Source organism: Leopardus geoffroyi, chromosome A3, assembly GCF_018350155.1.
Source record: "Leopardus geoffroyi isolate Oge1 chromosome A3, O.geoffroyi_Oge1_pat1.0, whole genome shotgun sequence".
In the NCBI taxonomy this organism is placed as follows: domain Eukaryota; kingdom Metazoa; phylum Chordata; class Mammalia; order Carnivora; family Felidae; genus Leopardus; species Leopardus geoffroyi.
The window spans coordinates 40,037,788-40,060,950 of NC_059336.1; the positions used below are offsets into that span (position 1 = coordinate 40,037,788).

The 23,163-nt window shown below is 34.5% G+C and overlaps 1 protein-coding gene across 2 annotated transcripts in view; it reads left to right on the plus strand.

Annotated features, from left to right (window-relative positions):
• The window catches only part of MACROD2 (mono-ADP ribosylhydrolase 2), a 2,046,639-nt gene that overhangs the window by 508,901 nt on the left and 1,514,575 nt on the right, over positions 1-23,163 (plus strand). For both annotated transcript variants that reach the window (XM_045445353.1, XM_045445352.1), the window contains exon 4: positions 14,891-14,920. In XM_045445353.1, coding sequence (XP_045301309.1) covers positions 14,891-14,920 — 30 coding nt within the window. The remainder of the gene's footprint in view (positions 1-14,890; positions 14,921-23,163) is intronic.

Sequence of the window (23,163 nt, forward strand, 5' to 3'; positions counted from 1 at the left end):
AGAAGCTTTTTATCTTGATGAAATCTCAGTGGTTCATTTTTGCTTTTGTTCCCCTTGCCTCTGGAAGCATATCTAGTAAGAAGTTGCTATGACTGATGTCAAAGAGTTTGCTGCCTATGGTCTTCTCTAGCATTTTGAAGGTTCCCTGCCTCACATTTAGGTCTCTTATCCATTATCTAGTTCCAGTGATAATGCAGTTTGCAGGGGCTTTGTGGTGTTATTTTATTTTTATTTTTTGGCTTGGTGTAACTGGAGTGCATGGGGCTCCCAGTGGCCCCTACCGGTTCTGCCTGAGAGACAGAATCAATTTTCGGAGTCAGGACTTCCTCGTGCTTCTAAGTGGGGAAGAGAAAGTCTCTGGCCTGACAAGGTGAAGAGTGCTTCTGAGCCTGGCTGCTTGTTGTGGTTGGGACCCTTCCCCTTGCCAACTCCATGCCCTTTCCCCCTGGATATTTCTTGGTAAGAGAAGGATTCTCAGGCATGGTAGGGAAGAAAAGCACTTCCTAAGCCAGAACTTGTGGTAGCCCCCCCACAAATGGAAAAAAGCCCTTTCAGCCCTGGGTGCTTGTGGTAGGATCCTTTTTGCTGGTGTTCCCTGTTGCCCCTCCAAACACCCACTGTCTCTTGGTATCAGCAGCAGTCTCATTCAGGCCCCATGGGTTTTCCTAGCAGAGTACTTGTTTTGGCAAGATCCCCCTTGCTGGTGCTGTCCTGTGTTTTTCCATGTGGGAGACGAGTCTTCGATTCTGAGTAGAAGGAGAGCACTTTTAATTGAAGGCTTATTTTTAGTGGTAATCCTGGTTGATCCAGGGAAGGAAAGAGCCTACCTCTACTGTCTTATGTTGCTAAGGTTGGATATCAAGAAATGGTGGGCCTAGGTTACCTTCTTCCTGCCCTGGGATCTCCAGCTGGTTCCCCTCCCCTCCTTGAGCCTTCTGAGTTCTCCCTTGGTTATTATTTCCACCATTTTTAGTTGTACTTACTGAGGGAGTGGGGAGGAAAATTTTAACAAGAAAAAGTAAGTCTGTGTGATCTTGCTTGGACTGGAAGTCTGAGAGGGCAAAATTTTAGAAAATATAATAACATAAAGTACTGTCAACTTGTAAAGCAATATTTTTTCTTGAATGATCTTCAATATCATGATTCTAATGTTTAGATATTAAAGACATTAAAATATTAAGTAATTATTAAAGTATTTATAATTTGTAGATTATTTAATTTAATGTGTCTATTTTACTCAGTTATATTGTCCCAAAGCACATATTTTGGAGCACCCACACATATTGTCTGAACAAGTGGTTTTTAAATAATTAAATTGTCATTTATATTTTTATAAATGATAAATCAAGGCACAGAGGTTTAGATGGCTTGCCAAAAATCATATGACTAATTATGGTGACATTAGGGTTAATATTAAGTATTGTTTTGGGTAGCCAACAAATTCATTGCATCTGGAATACTGTTTACAAATTTTTTTATTAACTGTTGCAGCTTCTATTTTATTTCTGATATTTGGATATTTCAGAATGACATTAGAAAAGCAACTATTTTTAGTAAGTTTTATTTAGTTATACTATGAGATTTGTTAAATAATAATAATTTTTAAAAAGCCTCTGTAATCAGTAATCATCATCTCACCAATGGTAATACCTTTGTCTGAGATTAGTATCAGTGCTTTTCAATGTATCAGAATAAAACTAATCTCTGTTATAGAATCCACAGCTGGCCTGATGGAACTGTAATAGCAAAAGTAATTGGTATTTTTTGATTCACAGGATGCAAATTATAATTTGTCTCCTGTGTACAAAAAAGTGAGGTTTTTTCATAAACAATTAAACTTAATATTGATAAAGTTATACTTTTCCATGTTTTGGAAGAGATGACTTTTTATGCTTGTAGTTTATATAAACATAATAATATGTTTATTATATCCTTGAACAATTTAAAATTTCATTGCACATCAATAAAAGGCAACCATAATTTGAAATAGAATTATTAAGCTTAGGTAATTTAGGCAGGAGAAAAACCATTATGTTTTTTACTTGCTACTTCAAGTTATCAAAAATACTCTTTATTTGGTAATCCTAAATTCAAGGATGAGGAGTGCTTATGATAGAAAGTTTAGGACAAATAAAAGCATATATTTATTTTCATTTTGTATTTTTCACTATAGGCAGATAAAATCTTAAATTAGCTAGTTTACATTTACCTGGTGAAATTCAAACTTTAATGTACTATTCTTGTTTTGATAAATTTAACTTAGTTCAAGTCAAAAGCCATGTTAAGAACCATATACGCTCATTGGTAGCAGTATATACATAATTGTTCATGTTGCCTAAAATCATACTGACAATTTTCATCTTTTTAAAAGCCAATTATCAATGTTATCAGAATATTAAGTGTAATGTTTCAAAGGAGTTTTCCTTTATAGACAATTTCTGATTTTATGAGATCCAAATTGCTGATTTTTATAGTAATGTTAGTAAATGACACAGGAAAGTATAACTAAAGACTCTTAAATATTTATAATTTTAAGTTGTATGATGCATGTAAATGCTATCCAATTCTGGTCACCAGCTAGATTTAAAAACTAGTAATACTACCGTTAGTGTTATTAGAATACATAGTTTTTCATGGGCATTAGATAAACACTATTTTGAAATAATTTGGAAGAAATAAAATAATTCCTTTAGAGCTAGTCTAGCATACTGTATGGATAATTGGTTAGATGTTTAGGGGTCAAACCTTGGGCTGAATACTTACTTAGCAGTCGATGACTCAAGACAAGCAATTTAGTGTTACTTTAGCCTTGGTTTCCTCATTTGTTATAAAAAAAGTAAAAATTCCCACTTTATGTAAAAGATTAGTTGAAGTATGACAGATACCATACAGATCAACTCTTAGACATTGCCTAATAAATAATAGATGCTCAGAAAATTGTCATCATGATTTATTTGTACATGCTTTTATTTGGTTGTGATAATGGGTGTATTTTTCACCTTTATAAGCTTACTAAAATATGTGTCAGCTTGTCCACTGGCTTGGTGATTCAGAGCATGACTTTCTGATAGAAATGAATCATACAAGAGCTCGTTTTAAATTTTCATAAATTGGCCATGTCACAAGGCCAAATTTGGTACAAATACTTAAATCAGAACTGCTTGATGATCCAAGTATTGTGTTAGGATGGAGAGCCAGGTCAGCTCTGTGAGACAGCACACTTTAGTTGTATAAAAAACAAACAAACAAACAAACAAACAAAACTTTAATGAACTGAAAGAAGAATGTTGCTTTAAAATGATGTGTTTAGATTGGAAAAAGAAAAAAAATTGAAACATGTTCTATTGAATATTCTTTAATTTAACATAAGTAGAATTGGCACTGCTAGAGAAAGTACAGTAGTTTGAAAAAGAAAAGAAATAGTTTTACTTAGCCTTGAAATCCATATTGAGCTCAAGCATTCTTACGTCTCTTTTTTTGATAACTTTCCCTTCCATATCTTTCTAATAAGTTACTATCTTCTGAACTCCTGTGTCTTTAAACTTTTGAAGTGTACTTTAAATTTGCAAGAAATTTAATTAGAAAGTAGTGGAAACTTTCTCTCTAATCTTTTCTAGCCAAAATTTTAGTTTGCTTTGAAGTTCAAGACCTGTCATGGTTTGTATCTAGTAAACATGAAAAGAAAATGGTTAAAGAGGCTCACCATCAGTTGAGATGGCTTTATTATTTTTACATTAAAAACATATCATTTTAAAATTTATATATTTGAAATCAGTCAGAAACTCAGACTGAATATCCTTTCAGGTATAAGTGAGAACTTTTCACTGATGTATTTTACATTTAAATCAGAAGCAGTTCAGTGAACTTCATGTACTTGTCAAAACATTTTGATCAGCTTATTATTGGCGGACATCAAATGTGCTTCCCAGGGTATACTTATGAATGTTAAATTTTTGCTAATTTTGAATTATTTTAATATACAAATTTTAATAATTTTGTTAAACTCTTAAATCTGAAAAAGCATATGCTCTTTTAAATGTAAATACTTTGGAAGATTTATTCTACAGGGCAAATATCAGTATGTAGGAATACACAAACCCACACAGTTATACACACACAAGGGTGTTTATTAGATCATTGTCTGTACTGGGAAACTGGAAGCAACCTAAGTGCCCATAGATAATAGGAATTGTTTCACTCAAATTTTAGAAAATTATAGTACATTTATTATTTTTTTAGTTAGACCTTTGGTGTATTGGTAAATGAGAAAATTATGTTGCATGTTATTTTTTTATAGTAGGATCCATTGTATTTTAAACAACAATCTCAGGAAGACTCATTTTTGTGTATATATATTTATATCAACATGGATTTGAATATGAAAAGGAATAGTAGTTAAGACTACTTGAGTTTAATAAAATTCTTGATTCATATGTTCAAATGAATACATGTTATTTTATATGTTTATGTTCATATTTTTTATATATTTAAATTTTTATATTTTTAATTAATAAGGAAAACATTAGTCTACTGTATTTATTATTCCACAAATAGAAACATAAGAATAGGTGCTACCCTCATAAGAGTTAGGGTAAGATAGTTTGGGAAGGAATGTGAGATTTAGGTGAGCCACCAATTGTGACGAGTTTGTGTAAATCATATCTATCCAATCAAGGTCCCTACAGGAACCTTGGCACAATCAATTAAGATATTTTGGGGACAGCTTATTTATAAAGGGAATATGTACAAGGGTTAGAGCCAGGAATGATGTAGAAGAAACTCAAGGGATTGTTCAGCAACCGTGGTTACCAACAGCACAGCTGTTAACCATGTTAAGCTCAAAGAGATGAGTAGAAGGAGACATATCAGAACCCAAAAGGAGAGAAAGTCATATTATAAACTAAATGAAGTTGATTAGAGCAGTGACCTTTATTCAAGGGATGTAGTCAGTTCAAGGTAAGCTTATAGGAGTGAACCAGGGAAATAAAAACTTGGAATGGATTTTTTTTTAAGTTCATTTATTTATTTTGAGAGAGACAGAGACATTTTTGAGACATTTATTTTGAGAGAGACTGAGCAAGTGGGGGAAGGGCAGAGAGAGGGAGAGAGAGAGAATCCCAAGCAGGCTCCATGCTGCCAGCACAGAGCCCATTGTGGGGCTTGAACCCACAAAGCCATGAGATCATGACCTGAGCCAAAATCAAGAGTTGGAATGTTCAACTGACTGAGTCACCCAGCTACCCGTGAATGGAATTTTTATTTCTTCCACCAGTTCCTGCCAGGGCTCCCCATTGACTGAACCCAACCAGAGCCAGAGGGTAAGAGAGGACCCATTGATGTTCTATATATAGATCACTTTGGGCAGAGAACAGGGTGTAGGATAGAGAATGGGTCTTAACTCAGCAATAGCACTGCTAGGAATTTACCCAAGGGATACAGGAGTGCTGATGCATAGAGGCACTTGTACCTCAATGTTTATAGCAGCACTCTCAACAATAGCCAAATTATGGAAAGAGCCTAAATGTCCATCAACTGATGAATGGATAAAGAAATTGTGGTTTATATACACAATGGAATACTACGTGGCAATGAGAAAGAATGGAATATGGCCCTTTGTAGCAACGTGGGTGGAACTGGAGAGTGTTAAGTGAAATAAGCCATACAGAGAAAGACAGATACCATATGTTTTCACTCATATGTGGATCCTGAGAAACTTAACAGAAGTCCATCGGGCAGAGGAAGGAAAAAAAAAAGTTAGAGAGAGAGGGAGCCAAACCATAAGAGACTCTTAAAAACTGAGAATAAACTGAGGGTTGATGGGGGGTGGGTGATGGACATTGAGGAGGGCACTTGTTGGGATGAGCACTGGGTGTTGTATGGAAACCAATTGACAATAAATTTCATATTAAAAATAAAAAAATAAAATAAAAAGCAATTTTATATCTAAAAAAAAGAGAGAGAATGGGTCTTAAGGAGTAAACAGAAGCTATCTGGTATAAATATCCAACATCATTTTTGAACCAAATAATTAAAATAACCCAGAAGGGAGAAATCTGTTATAATATACAAAGTATTGACATCCATTTTCTTTGTGGGCTCATAGAGTTATTCTTTAATTGGCCTATGCCCAAAGAAAGAATTAAAAAAAAAAAAAAAGAATTTGAAGATGGCATTTTTCCTCATTCTCCTCCATGCCTAATCCTAGTTTCTTCCCCAAATTCTGATGAGGGTACATACAGCACAAGACATCTCAGAGTGAGGGCAGAGGCCTGGAGTTTTCTAAGATGAACATGATTCTGGCCCCCACAAGGTATAGATTTGTCTGAATGCTTTTAAATAGTGAGGGTTTTATTCAATAATTATTAACGTCTAGCATGAGTGCCAGAGGTAGCAGGAGCTGATGTTTACTGAGCTGCAGTAAGTGCCAGGTGCCATGCAGTGGTTCACATAGTTATCGCCCTCACTCTGCTCAGCAAACCTGTACCATGACTGTTGTTTTCCCAAATTACTGCTTAAGAAAAAGACTCTAAAAGGGGTTAGATAATTAGCTGGAGTTTCAAGAACTTTCTCAAAGATGATGATAGAGTCTGGAATTGGACCTTGATCTGTTGGCTTTCCCCTGGCACAGCCTCACTTGGCTGTAAAATTGCGAAGGAGTCATTACCTATTATTGTAGCTCTCTCACCTGTCCCACAAATAAGACTTTTCCTTTCTCCTCTCTCATTCTTCAGTATTCCAGTAATTTTCTTAATTATATATTTAACAAGTATTTATTGAGTACCTACTCTGTGCCAAGAATTGTGCAGGGTGCTATTGATATCAGCAAATACTCCTCTAAGGAGTATTCTCAGGGTAGCAATCCTATGCATTTTCCTTAATCCCAAATCCTTTACCTTTGAGTTTCTTTGTCTCAATCTTCCCATTATTGACTATGAGAATTATTCTTTTGTCTTATTTAAATTAAAGTGTAATTAAAAAGAAACCTTTTTTTAAAAGACTCGATACTATTTCATTATTGGAGAGAAATAAATATTCCATAATATTAAAAGAAATATGAGGGGCGCCTGGGTGGTGCAGTCGGTTAAGCGTCCGACTTCAGCCAGGTCACGATCTCGTGGTCCGTGAGTTCGAGCCCTGCGTCAGGCTCTGGGCTGATGGCTCAGAGCCTGGAGCCTGTTTCTGATTCTGTGTCTCCCTCTCTCTGTGCCCCTCCCCCGTTCATGCTCTGTCTCTCTCTGTCCCAAAAATAAATAAACGCTGAAAAAAAAAAAAAAGAAATATGAAATAAGGAAACTATTTAAAACAGTTTTCTTTTTCTTTTCTTTTTTTTTTTTAAACAGTTTTCTTAAAAGAAACAGGTTTTATTGAAACAAATTCATCTTCCCAAGAAGCATGTAAATGAGGGTGCAAGTAAAGGCCTATGTTTTAATCGGGCTAAAAGTGTATCCCATTCCCTTAGATAAGCACATCTTCCATTTTTCAAACTGAGAAGTGGTTTGTATTCAAAACCTTTCTTGTCAAAGACAAAACTGCTGTTCAAGTGTCTTGTATCATTATAACCACAAAACTAATACACATTTGAACTCATTTTTTCCCTATTTAGACACCCTTGTTCACTCTTTGGAAAGCCCCAGATTGGTTACTTAAGTAATCCTATTTTTGTAACTGAGCCAATGTTATCATCATCAAAATTACAACTGATTCGTAATACAGTGTCAAGAAGGATGACTCGTACGTAAAAACATGTGCTGATTCCTCTCATTTTGCACTAGTTACATTGCATTATGCAGCTGTAGGAACTGGCAATGCTTTAGTTCACCCTTTAATAATCAAATTCAGTGATCTTCAGTAGGATCACATTCAGTAGACTGCATGCATATTATGTTTTGTTACTATCTTTGGATGCAATTTTTGAGGAGAAAAAATGTACATGTATATAAATATATGTGTATATATGTATATATTTATGTGTGTGTATACACACACACACACACACACACACACACACATACAAGTATCTCCTGCTTTTAAAAAGTTCATATTACACTACCCAACTTAGTCAAAATATCTATGTTGGTGCCTTTTTCCTCTAAGTGAAAGAAATCTGAAGAGGATTTTTGCTTTTTCAAAAAAGTGAAAATAGCATTCAGCACTTTTCTGCAGCGAGCCATTAGAGAGGCATTGTGCACTCTGAGCAGTGAGAGTGGCACCACCAAGCTCCTTCCCTGAGAACTAGACTCAGCATCTCAGCATTAAGCTTACAATAGCTTTGAACCCTGTGAGCATCTGTGCTTTATCTCAGTTTATTTTGTGTATCCATGAGCAAGTTGTGTTCTAAGGTATCAGAAAAGTCTAAAAGAAGTTAATTTTGGGCCTGGGAATGCTAAAAACAAATTTCTGTATAAATTAATGATAATTGTTTCTTTGCTTTATACCCAAAAGTTTCATAGGAATGCTAATTTTTCAGATAGTGGAGGAAACCTCAGTGTATGTTTGTGTGTGTTTGTGGTGTGTGTGTGTGTGTGTGCATGTGTGTGCATTTTTTTACCAGTTTGAAATTCGCAGTATTGTATGGTAGGTTCTTTACCTAGGTCTGATCCTAGATAAGTTATCTCACATCTTTGATCCTCTTTAACTTTCCACTTTTGTGAAATGAAGGAATTGGACAACATAAGTGGTTTTCCTTCCATGTTGCAGTATTTCTTGAAGTTACTGGGTGCACTGTAACTGATAAAGCTGTAGAGCTGATAAAGCCACATTGGCTAAAGAGAGGCAGCTCTTTCTCCTCCCTCCTACTTAAATGAGGATAATGCTGTTTTGTTTTATTTGTTAATACTCCCAAGTAAATTTTCTAATTTTTATTCTGTTTTTTGCTTCATAGTGGATTGCAGCTTATACAAAACACACAGACCCTGGAATAATCAATTGTTCCTTTAAATTCTGCAGTTAAGTATGAAATGTAAAGTATTAATCATGTGTTTATGCCTGGTTTCTACATGCGAGGTAGTTAAGCCTATGCTTAATTTTCTCTCTTTGTCAGCTTCAAAGCAGGAAATTATACCATTGCCCCAAACCTCTGGCATTCCGTTGATTTTGTTTAGAAGGTATAAATCTAGTAAAGCATGAGTAGAGAGCTGTTGCCAAATTGATGGCTGAATTTGTCTGTGTAGATTGTATTTCCACAGCTGTCAGTTGGGATGGTTGTTCCCTGTATAAAGCAGTTCAAGAGTCATGCAAATGCTTGGGATTTTAATCTTAGATTTTTAAGCACTTCCTACTTTCAGTTTCAAGTGTAGGGAATATAACATGTGCCATTCTACAGGGTGATATTTTGGCTTTTGTATCTTTAGGATAACATGTTGTGAATGAAATAGTGTTTTAGGTAGAGTTCCTGGGAAGTTTTTGCCAACAATCATTTTTGACATCCCATGTGCCCTATTGTAATAAGAAAGCGGAATAAATAAACTACACTAGGTAGTCAGGATTCTGTTAGAATGAAAGTTATTATAATATCCTTTATAACGATGAAAAGAAAATAGAAACCCTACACAAATAGTTTTAATCAGTGTTTCAAGACTAATCTCCCAAACTGTTGCTTGTTTGACAGATAGTCTTGGGTGGGGGGTAGAAATGGAGTGGAAAACAAATAATTACTGTAGAGATAATAGGAAATTACTTGGAAAGTAGAATAAAAACTTGTTCCAAACATTTACCAGGCCAGTTTGGCTCACAGTCAGCGTAAATTACGCTCTGGATTATTTCACAGACTGGATTACAGTAGTCCCTTCTCATCTTTGTTTCACTTTCTGTGGTTTCAGTTACCCATGTTCACCCACCATCTGGAAGCAGATAATCCTCCTTCTGATCTATCGTCAGAGGGTCTATAGTATCTTAAAATTATGCCACGATGCCTGCAGCATTCACTTCACTTCATCTCATCATGTAAGCATTTTATCATCTCACGTCATCACAAAAAGAAATAGGGCAAGTACAGCACTAGAGAGTCAAAGAGACCACATTCACTTAACATTTATTATAGTACATTATTATAATTGTTTTATTATTAGTTATTCTTCATCTCTTACTGTGTCCAATTTATAAATTAAACTTTATGATAGATGCGCATTGGAAAAGGAAAAAAAAAACATAGTATACACAGGTTTCAGTACTATTTGTGATTTCAGGCATCCCCTGGAAGTCTTGGACAGTGTCCCCTGTGGATAAACAGTAGCTACTGCATTTCAGACTCACAAACTGCAGCAGCTGTTAAGTATGCTAAAGGACAAGGCTAGTACATGTTAGGTTAGCAGTTTTTTTTTTTTAAATGTTACTGAATAACATTTATTACATCCAAAACTTTCAAATCTAAGAGAACTATCAAAACTAAGAGAAATTGTCTGATGCAGAGATCCCCAATATATGTCATGTCCTCTGACATTTCGATTCTCCCTATCCCACTCTGTCATAAATATTATTAAACAATCATAGTTCTCTTTCCCACTGAGCTTAGATTTAGCCTTAAAATCTTTCTCAAATCAAGAGGTACAGTCTTTTTTAATTAGTGAATTAGAATTGTTTGACATTTGTTTGCCATCTCTGATTGATTCTAAATTTCCTGATGGAAGAAGATAAATAAGGTAGTTGACTATGACACCCAAACCACTGATATATTTAGAAATTGCGGCAAATTAAAACAGGTTACCCGGATCTCAGTTCAGTATTCTTTCTTTGATACTATAAAGAGTATAGAAGGTTTTTGAGATATTAGGAGAAAAACTCAGTTAGGATGTTTGATACATTATAGCTTTTCTTACATTTCTAATAATGTTATGGCACACATTCCATTTAGGAGCTTCAGGTAATAGAAGATTACTTATATAGTAATTTTATTTTTCATGTTTTGATCCACGATTTAATTATCATTATATTTGTGAAAAGACACAAATGCATGCATATACAGACATATATGTACACAGAGGGTCTTTCAAGATCATTTTTTTAAAAGAAAGAAAGCAGTATAATATTCCATTTATGTTCTGAGCAACACATGAAATGAGGATACTGTTGGTAAGTGCTATGACCATTTTTCATTTAGGCTAATTATCCCAAGAAAAGGATTCCTACATTGTCTTCTTTTTTTCCTTTGGTTTTGATAATTTAAAAATGAATATACTTATAGAAATGTATAATTTTTATTAAAATTTTTCATTAAAGTTTTTCATCAAAAAAATTGAGTTCAAATAGAAGAAAATAATTTCTCAAAAATTCTAAAAAATTAATCATTTGATTAGGGTATTATAAATAAATTCTCCATACTTGCCACTTTGAAATTAGATTTACGTAACCCTTTATCCCATTTTATGTTCAGCGTTGTTGTTGTTGTTGTTGTTTTTCACTTTATAAACAGTGAAACTGTTCACCTCATTGAGTTATTTTGGGGGTATGAAGAAGTGCAATACAGAGATTCATTAACATGTAATGGCTCATTTTAGTTTCTCATTCAATCGATTTTTGAGGCAATTACTGGAGCTTGATTTTTTCCTCTACCTTTCTGGTAATAGGGTATTTTATTTAGGAAAATGTGAATAAAAATAGTGTTGATTAGTAAGCATACTCAGAGAAGATAGTTTAAAATCTTATTTTAGGGGCCCCTGGGTGGCACAGTCGGTTAAGCGTACGACTTCAGCCAGGTCACGATCTCGCGGTCCGTGAGTTCGAGCCCGCGTCAGGCTCTGGGCTGATGGCTCAGAGCCTGGAGCCTGTTTCCGATTCTGTGTCTCCCTCTCTCTCTGCCCCTCCCCCGTTCATGCTCTGTCTCTCTCTGTCCCAAAAATAAATAAACGTTGAAAAAAAAATAAGTAAAATCTTATTTTAGAAGCAGTGGTATGCTCATAAGCTTGAAGTTTTCTTTGTTTCTTTTCTGCTTTTCCTTCTCTCTGAAACTTTGGGAATAACAAGAGGCATGTCCAGAATTCCCTCTAGCAAAGGACTTGATAGAGACAGAAATATAGAAACATGTTTTTTACATGCTTAGTCATTAAATATTTCCAAAGAAATTTGAAGAGTTTCGTTAATGGTCTTTGATTTTACAGGAAGAAAAAGGACCAAAGTTTGCTCTTTCCACACATTCAATAAATAAATACCACTTATATCAAAACGAAATTGTACTGAACTTACCAATTATCTTATTTTTAGAAAACATGTATTGAATGCTTCTTAGATGCAGGCCAAACTATTAAACTCAGACCTTGTCTTTAAGGGTTTCATATGTAATTGGGATGTACCTCAATTTATTAAATATAATTAAGTAGAAATTAAATGACTATTAATTTTAGACACACAAAAGTCATTTTTACTTTTGTAAAATGGAAGAAATATTAATCTACCTGGCCAATAAACGTTGAGCATCAGTTATATATAAGGTGTTTTGTGAAGGTAAAGTAATGTTTGAAATCATGATAAAGGTTTACTTTTATTTGCCTTCATTTATGCCACATTTACTGAAGAAAATTGCCTTGATATTTTTGCTAAGATACATTTTATTAAAAAAATTAAGAATAGAAATAATAAAATAGGCTTAAATTTCATGAATTCTCTAGAAAAATCATTACCATAATTATAGTTATTGGAAATTAGAAATTATTAGAAATTACAAATATATTGTTTTGAATATATATATGTGTGTGTGTGTGTGTGTATATATATATATACATATATATATATACACACACACACACACACATGTATATATGTTTGTGAATATGTTTTAGAATCCTAGATTAAGATTCTATTACATGAAGGGTAATGCACATGAAATTATCTTAAAAGTGATGGGACACTATGTAGAATGCCATAGTTTTGCAAATTAGTTCTATGTTGATATTAAAATGTGACCAGATATGCTTATCTAGACATGAACACACATCTGACATAAATTGACTTGATGGTTCTCTTGGGACTGGGATTCCAGTTCTTACACCTATGCTACTCATCCACCCACGTCTATTGGATAAGTGCCTACTTAAATAGATGAACCTTGGTCTATGTTCTCAAAACACGCAACCTCTACCTTTATTCAGCAAAGCATTGGGTGAGAGTAGACTGTGTTGTGTTATTGCGCTCCTGGGCATGATAATTTGAATGAAAAGCTACTATCCATTATTGTTGTTTGTTCTTGAAAATACCTTTTTCCTTCTGAATGAATATGTGAACGTTGGAGAAAAACAGAATTCCAGGGAACTGAAAAACCTATAGATAGGGAAATAGTACCCAATGAAATATAAAAATAAACAATCAGCAGCCATGTGATTTTATAAATGCATGTAGCTAAGATTTTAGAAGATATTTGAATTAGGTAAGAGATATGGGTTGATCATGAAAATTCTGCCATTAAGATAGGGGTATGGGAACCAAAATAGAATTCACATCTTTCCTCATGCCCCTGCAGCAAGCTACCCCTTCAACAGCTACAAAGTTTGATGCTGGACATTAAGTCCTCAATATCATCTACATACATACTTTACACTCTCACTGTGAAGTCAGATGGATTTGGGGTCCTGAGTTGACAAAATGGCAGATTTTATGACATCAAAAGTGTTTTTTTTTAACACGGTTGATTAATGACATTGCTATTTAGTTCATGATTGTGAAAAAAGTATCAAGAGGAAGGCAAGAGCGGCAGTTAGATGGCTCTGTCCTTGGAAGATCATATGGAATAAGATTTGATGCTCTAATATATTGACATATTAAGAAGAACTTCAAAGGCATGTGGTCTTATTGGATTTTCATGATATTCTCTTTAGTGTTGTAAAAATTAGCAAGCCATCACATATTTAACCTCATGGAACTATGAATATAGGCATTTGTTCATGAAATGATCCATTACCTATTGATGGAATCAGTAACACTTGGATATTTGCTTCTCTTAATTATGACAATGCGTGGTGTGGACAGCACACTAAAGTTCAAGTTAAAGACTCCCACTCCTCTTTCCTAAATGATTTGTTTAATCTTTTGGTAGCTCAAGTTTCTATACAAAGAGACCTTGGACACCGCATACTTTTTTTTTTTAATACTGCTGTAGGATTTCTTTTTTTATAATGGCATGAAAATACCTATGATACATAAGAACGCTATGGAATAAAGCTCAGTGCAGTGTATATTGACTTTTGTTTTCAGGCTGTTATAATGACTAGATAAACATAGGCATAAAGCTGTTTAATACTTCAGCAGAAACCTGGAATGGGACTTTATGAAATTTTGAACTCTTGAAAGAAATTCAAATGGAATTATCTTATACTTAGCTTATTACTTGGCTTCTATAAATATGTGTGCTAGAATAATGGATAACTGGGTAAGAAATGACACATTGTTTTACAACAATGCTTAAAATTTTGTTTCCTCAAATAAATAGTTAATGCTAAAAGTAATCTGTTACTAAGAGTTCTTACTGCACAGTGTCTTAAGATACTTTATTTGATGATGGTTTATTAAAATTATCATTATTCTTTTATGTTACATGGTCCTTTGAAATCACTGAATTGCCTAAATAACATACTCTCTCTCTCTCTACCTTATAAAATAGAGAACATAGAAGGTTATTTTAGATATTGAACAGAAAATAAAAGAATCACAACATGTGCTTCATTTTATTAGAAGGGAGTACATATAAATACAGTCTTTTGAAGAGAAAATAGAGTTATTAAATTATTTTAATTTTCATGCCATCATAAAACAGTAATAGAAGCTATCTTTATATGAAAGTACATAGTGTGAGTGTATGTGCGTATTTATAAGAGACGTGATCACCAGTAGCTTTTACTTAACCTATCTGGCGTATTATAGTTTTTATATATTACTTAATGTTTTCTGTTTGTTTTGTTTTAAACAGCAAATGCCAGTCTTCTTGGAGGAGGAGGTGGTAAGTCCTGAACATCACTTAATTTAAAATATTTTTTATTACACCTGCCACAAGATGTTAAGTAAGTTCTGTGATACTTTAATGAAAATTAATTTAGCTATAATTATTAACCACAAAATGATAATCTTCTAGAAAATAACTTATAATAGAAATACATTGGTTTGTCTAACTTTTATTTAAAAAAAACTTCAGAGTATGTGTAATACTGTTTTTATTCTCAATAAAACTTTGTATTTCTACGTTTGGCATAAGGTGTAACAGCTCTAAGCTATTAAGATGAACACATATAATAGATGGCGGAATCACTTTTAACGTAAATCCTAAAACAGTTCATTTGGAGACTTGTGGTTTTAGTTTTTTCATTTTTATTTTTTCTTCCTCATAATGGCTTAAAAAAACAATGACTTTGTAGCCTGAGAATTTAACATATCAGCCATTTACTTGAAAAATAAAAATAGATATTAGTATTGGCACTTTGCTTTTTCATTTAGCTTGCTTAGAGGAAAATGAATGAGATAAAATTGAGATGAAGAGAGAGTCCTGTACTGGGAATTTTTTTTATACTAAAATCTTGGAGATGTTTATTATTTTTATTTCTAGGTTGAAAGATGAAAGCTTCCTAGCCTTCCTATATAGAATATAGTAGGGGGGGAAAGTATGCAATAGAATAGGGTCCTTTTCATTTAAGACCCAGCTGGACATAAATAGGTTTGTTTTGTCTCTCCATTCTCCTTCTTCCACTAGTTCCCTCTTTTCATGTACATGGTTGAAGTAGATGGGATTGCACAGAACGTTAGGCTTTCAAAAATTCCCTGGCCATCGACAGGAAGTTTCTGGGTGAACTTTATTTGGAAACTAAAATTTTAATCATTGTTCCTATATAGGAATCAACAGATTTTTAAAAAACAGAATCCTGGAAATAGAAATAATAGAAAAACAGTTTAATCTAGATAGCGCTCTTCATATTTTCACATGCCAATGCACACATTCTGCAGCAGAGTATTTCTCGTCTTCTTCCCTAAATTACGTTAGAAGATATGAATCGGCAGGATTTCTCATTATACATTTTTTTTTGGTCTTTTTGGGGAATTGGAAGGGAAAATCTTCCTTGGGAGTTGGATTCCCAGTAAATTGTTATCTCCAGGTCTCTTATGTCAAGAAAACATTATTAAAACAAATTCTCCATAGTGCTGATTTACTTACAAAACATATTAATATTTTAACAAATTTGGTGAATACTGTTAAATAGGCTAAATATGTCTCATGCACGGGTAGTCTAGATGTAGACTATACTGGTCATATAGTAATTCCATCCTGTCATCAAGCACTCAAGCTCTTACTTTTCTACTCTTCCTTCCTAGTGCATGGAACTCAGAGTCCATGGTAGTAATTGGAGCTCTAGACATTGTAAATATGTGTCAGGAGCAGTAAGAAAGGCAAAAAATTTTTAAAAAAGTGGCCCCTAAAAGTTGAGTCAGTTTTCTTTAAGCACCTTTCTCTGAAATCTCACATTATCCTTGAACATACCAAACGTTCGTTCATAGATACATACAATTTCATTCCAGGAAGCAATGTACTCATGAAAAAAAAGTGTTGCATTTCCTTTTGTTTTCCTTTTTTTTTTTTTTATTTTGGTAAGGTCATAGTTAACTAATACTTATTTCTTATCCATGATACCTTTCTATTTAAAATACAATGATCTTAGCTGTTTACAAAGGGAATAAAAACAATAATATGTTCAGTAGAGGAAGATCTTGCATACACAGGATGACACATAACAAATTTATGTCTTTAGTTTCAACCAAACTTAGATAATCACTAACAGCATTTTAAGGAAAAAAAAACACATTTCTCGAATGGACATGTGGGAGAAGGAGGAAGAACTTGGTAATTCTGGCATATAGCAGATGGGTGTTAGGTCATCTCTGTTAAAGGAGGGATTGACAAGTGACGTGACATATTTGAGAAACTTTTAGTTAGAAGCAAGAGCCGGGTCTGGAGAAGATTCTGCAGATTATTTAGACCTCACTACCAGAGAGTGACTCCCTCCCTCTTTCCCTCCCTTCCTTCCTTCCTCTCTCCCTCCCTCCCTCCTTTTTTTTTTTTTATTGAAGAACAATTGACATAAAATTTTGTATTAGTTTCAGGTGTAAACATGATTCAATATTTACATACATTATGAAGTGGTCACCATAATAAGTCTAGTTATCATTTGTCACCATACAAAGTAGTTACAATATTATTGACTATATTTCCTATGCTATACATTACATCCCTGTGTGTTATTTATGTTGTAATTGGAAATTGTACTTAAGTCCTTTTACCTATTTCATCTATCTCCTTACCCTCCTGCCCTCTGGCAACCATCAGTTTGTTTTCTGTATCTGTGAGTCTTTTTCTATTTTGTTTTGTTTGCTTCTTTGTTTTGTTTCTTAGATCCCACATATAAATGAAATCATATGGTATTGGTTTTTATTTGTCTGACTTATTTCACTTAGCATATTACCTTGCAGTATCCATCCATGTTGTTGCATTCTTTCTTATGGATGGTACTATTCTATTGTGTGTGTGTGTGTGTGTGTGTGTAAGATATTTATATATGCACCCACATGTGATATATGTATATGGGATAATGGGATATGTACATATCATATACATATCTCATATTTTTATCCATTTTCATCCTTGGGTTGCTTTCATATCTTGGCTATGGTAAATAAAGCTGCTATGAACATAGGGTGCTGGTTTTTTGGAATTAGTATTTTTATTTTCTTCTGATAAATAACTAAAAATGGAATTGCTGGAATTAGTGTTCTGTTCTCTAAAAAGGAATGGGAGAGTGGAAGTTTTGATAAGGAATGAGTAGTCCCTGCCATAACGGGAAGTCAGGCTATCTTTCATTAAACCTTGTCAAAGTGTTTTGTTTCAATATATGTAAATGCAGTCGGTTTGCCAAGTCACTCTGGTGATTTGGCCTGTGTTTTGTTATGGTTCTTCTAAACTGTGTAAGAAGTTATATGATGAATTTTTAGCATGTCAAGAAATTCAGGAACATGCAATCTCAGTTTTCTGTTAACCTGAGGTGTATCCTTCACTGTCTTCCTTTAGATGGTTGATTTTGCTAAATGCAGTTTTTGCCTTAATTCCTAATTTCTGAATTCTAAAATTGATGAATTGGCACCATCATAAAGATAAATTACAAGTGTTTAAGATGGGTGTAATTTCTTTCATTAAGGTAGGTCATTGATCAGTTTAAATTTATTTATGCACTTCTAGAGATGTCAAGATAACTCTAAAGTGCATGTCTGATTTTTGGAAAGCTGCATTTAAAAATTAAATCTAAGGCATATTTTTAGCCTTCTATGAACTGAATTTTGGTCCTCTGATTCTATGACAAACTTTTTAAATCCTGTCAATGATATTTGTAAAGTAACACGTAATAATCATCCAATAAGGAACAATTGAATTGATAAAATTCTCTTGGATTTAATCAAGGATTCCTTTTATTGATTTGAATTAACATCTCTTCAAAAGCCTTGAAAGGGAATAATTCTTTGATTGACCAAACAGTTTGATCAAGAAAATTTGATGCTATGTAAATAACAATGGTATTTTTTATAATAAAAATGGTTCAAAAACGGTACCATTTCTTCAGGTCTTCAGGGAGGCTTCCTCCAAATTGTACGTAAATAGTACTTGAAATTTCGACAAAATCAGTGTATATAAAATTGTACTATCTTTAAAATCTTAGCGTTTTGTTGTTCTTTTCTAAGAACCAAGAAAAGAGGTTTCCTTAAAGGAGATCTAAAAAAAAAATGGTCACAATAATCCTTCAGTTCTGATTTGAAGGTGAGAGAATCACTTTACATTGGTGTGAATTTTTATCTTTGGACTAGAGGTGACTCCTTCTAGGAACTTAGTGTCATTGACTACAGTTTATTATAATGAACACATGTGATGAGGTCGCAGCTACCTAATCATTTCAGTTGAAATGCTTGGTAAAATGGGTCATCTCTGTCTATGTTTCTAGGATATGCTAAAGGTAGAGACATATAGTAATTTCTCACATAAGTGTGTGGCTGGTCTGTGGTAACTGGATTCTACCTTTCAGGAAGACTTTATATATAGTGAATGGTATAATGTTAAAAAACTTTAGAATTTCTATTAAATTTTTTTACAAGTTTTCTATCATTGCTACCAATACTACCCTGTATAGCTGTATAGTACATTGATATATAAAACAAGTAAAATTTAGTTTCTCACTTAGTCATTTTATTAGTAAGGATAGGCTATATTATGTGTGATAGCCCATAAACCTAAAAATCATAGAGGCTTAATAAAATAAGTTTTATTTCTTGTTCACATCATAGGCTGAGTAGGATTGTTGGCTCCCCTACTCATGCTCTCCTATACATAGGATATGTATAGGAAATACAGAGACTTGGGCTGCTGTCTTATCTTGTAGCTCCGCTATGTAATGTGTGGCTACTAAGAAGTCACAGGACAGGAGACGAGAGCTGGAGGATCCTGTGAGATATGTTTACAGATCAGTTTGGGAATGGCTTATATCACTTATGTTTACATTTCATTGGTCAGAATTCAGGCAGATGATCCCCAATTTACTATAAGGAAGGCTGAGAAGAATGGAATCTTCCAGAGTTTCCAGGAAAAGGAAATGGTATGGTAAAATATATAGCAACTATCTTTGCCACATAGTTCAAATGAGATCAGTGTTATTTTATTATTATTATTATTATTATTATTATTATTATTATCATTAGTAATTAAATTAATGACATAGGAAATGAGACTTAGGGAGATTTCTTCAATGTCATACAGCTTATAAAGGACAAAGGTTGAATGAGAATACAGGGTTCTTGTCTGACACTCTAGAGCTCTTTGCCTTTGCTCTGTGATTTTTAATATATATTTTCTCTTTAGATTTGCCATTTCTTTGCACAGGTAGGTACCTCTGTTTACACCAGGAAAAATGAATGAGAAGACAGGAAAACATGCATCTGAGATATGGATGATGCTTTCCTTGGCTTATTTTCACAAGTCTCATCAAGCTCAATTGATAATTTAAAAGTACACAGAATGGCACTGTCTTAGAGTATTTGGATTGCTGCCCAGATTTATATAATTTTTTGGTGTGTATTTGAGGTTCAGCCTTAGAATACATTGCATTTTAAATACCTGTTCACTCATCTGTAATAAGAATGTTTTACATGTACAAAGTCCTGTGATGTAATTTTGGAATACATAATTTATAAAGAATTATGTATAATTAATTTATATAGAATTAAAAAGAAAAATCAGAATTAAAGAGCTAAGTTCTCAATTTCTTTCACATCATTACATAATAGGCCAGAACAAAATTTAGAATCTCTTACTTTAGATAATGTCTTTTCCCTCTTATTGTCACAATAATTAACATAAGACCAGTACCTGCTGCTAGAAACCAAATAGGATATTATTCATTGGATTTACTTCCTTTTCCAGTCTGTCAAACTCCTGAGTGCTGAAGCCTGAGGCATAATGTTAGACTTGTAAAGTGACATTTCCTCACAGAATGGCAATTTAAGGTTGACTTTTCATATACATACCTTATAGGACTGCTATTTCAATTACACACACACACACACACACACACACACACAGACATCATATTTGTATCAATACTGTAATTTTCTACATTATCCTTGAGGTGATTCTATGGCAGGTTAATCTTAAGAACTCTAAGCAACTACTACTAAATAAACACTCAGGCCCAGATGGAATGTATGAGATAGCCATGTTTCCAGAATGAGAACATAGCATATATTATCACCTTTACCATTTCCAAAGGCTTCTTGCTCTCTTTGTGTCCCTTAAAGTGGGCCCAAAGATGAACAAGGTTCAGTGGCCTGGGGTTAGCAACTCGTCCTCTGAAGTCTCTTATTTCTTGTTTGGACAGTTCTACTTGCAGAACTGCAAGAGAGAATTCCTAATGCTTTTTATTATTAACATCCATTCAACGTTAATGAAGTTTATGTGAGGTGTCAAAATGTCTGCTTCAAAAACAGTGGAGTCATGAAACTATTTGGTGTTGTGGAACAGATACCATCAGTGTATCTTCACCCACCCATCACCTTTTTCTACATACAGACACACAGATGTGCACATATTCTTTCATTTATTTATTCATTCAACAAATACTAGTTCGGTAAATACTGTGTCACTGTTAATTATTGATTTGGCAATAAATGCAACCATTTCCCTGTGACTAATCATGGTCCATATTTCACAGAAATTTTCTGAAGAATTATGATTCCCAAGATTCACTCAAGTTTCAGTAATCAGATTCCTTCTTTAAAAAGCAGAACAGATATCCTGAAAGTCTTTTCACAAAAAATCTAAGTACCAAAAATTCCTAACATGAAAAGCAAAAATTTTAAAGGGCTTTTTGAGTGCGTTTAAGTCAGGGTGTTTTCATAAGTTACTTTGTAAACATTTAGAAGCAGAGTGGAATGCCTTCTCACCCTCTCTCCACACATTGAAGGGATTTCCCCTGACATATATCACTCTATTGCTCAAAATCCCCACAGTGATTATGTGTTTCGCTCTTGCTGAATCTTGAGATCTGGCCAGGCCTTGGGCATGCTGGGAGGAATCTAGGATAATAGTCAGCAGTAAGGGACCAAAGCCAGTGAAAACAGGTAGGCTGTTGGGGTTGCCCCTGAGGAGAGGCCATCAAGCATATCTGGTAGTAAGCCCCTGGCCTATGATCAGCAGATAGAGAGGTCCCAAACATGGACCTGGAGGGTTGCAGTGGTCTCTCAGTGATGAGAAAGCGGATAGTAAGAGAGACTCAGGAACTCTGGCCTTGTTGATCAGTCAGGGACAGTCTTAGGAGAAGAGCTATAGGAAGAGATGTGATACTAAACCATAGAAAACAGGCTTACATCTTGACTGCCTCTGGTAGGACTGATCCTAGACACTGCAGGCAGTTAAGCCTGCTAGAGGAGATCAGGAGGCCCAGATGTGAGGAAGGAGAGAGTAAGGGGGATGCAGGGGCAGGTCTGACAACATCAGTTACATACTGAATCAATCTACCTTTGTCCTCTCCTTCCCTTCTTTCCACCCTCCTCCCTTTCCTTTCTCATTCCCTCCCTTGTTTCCTTACTTTTCTTTTTCCTCTTTCTCAGTCAACAGCATGTTCTGATTGCATCTTGTATACTAGATTTGACACTGAGGTAGCAAAGATTTTTATAGCTAGGGGCAGTTAGAGGTAGAAGCTTTTATTTATACATTAATATCTTAAGAACTAGGAAGGTTCTTTTTTAATGTTTTATTTATTTTTGAGAGAATGCAAATGGGGGAGGAACTCAGAGGATCTGAAACAGGCTTTGCACTGACAGCAGCAAGCCCGATGTGGGGCTTGAACTAACGAATTGCAAGATCATGACCTGAGCCAAAGCTGGACGCTCAACCAACTGAACCACCCAGGTGTCCCTAGAAAGGTTATGAATAGAAGAAAAATGAAGCATAAAAGATGAAGTCAACGTCTTAGAGTGGTTAGGGAAGCCTTTCCAGAGGAGATGACACTAGAACAATCTTGGAGGAGGAATATCATTTACCAGGAGAGGAAGGAAATTACCCACTTAGTTGTATTTCCTACTGTGTGATTTAGATATTGTATAGATACTCTGCTCTACTTTCAGTGATCCTCCTTACTGTTCTTCATTCATAGTATCCAGACTTTGGTCAAACAGTTTACTCTAACTCATGTCACTTAAAATGGAGTGAACCGTGTTAGAACTGAAGAACATAATTCTGGTGCTAGTGGTATTGGCAGCAAACCTCCACCAGAGCAACCTGAGCAAGGTGGAGACTTGCTCCCTGCTGTCCCTTCTCCTCAGATTGCCTCACCTGCATCTCAGTCTAGGGACCAGTTCTGCAGCTGCCCACATAAGTTGGATTTCTGTATATGATTTCCTCATTCCACATGAGCTTGTCTAGTTCTATTCTTAGAAGTTTGACCCAACCCTGATTGCCCTAATCTTGCCTGCCATTTGTCACTAAGCCTCCCAGATGCTTCCTGGTGGAGGAGGGACAAGGGACTGAAGTGCACGTGATGTCTGTGTTTCAATTTTCCAATTGTAATGGCCATTCCAAGGACACGCTTAGTTTATCCCACCTCTAACTTTGATCACCATGATGCCTTTATTCCAAAGCTAAATTTTAAAGTTATTCTTCATATT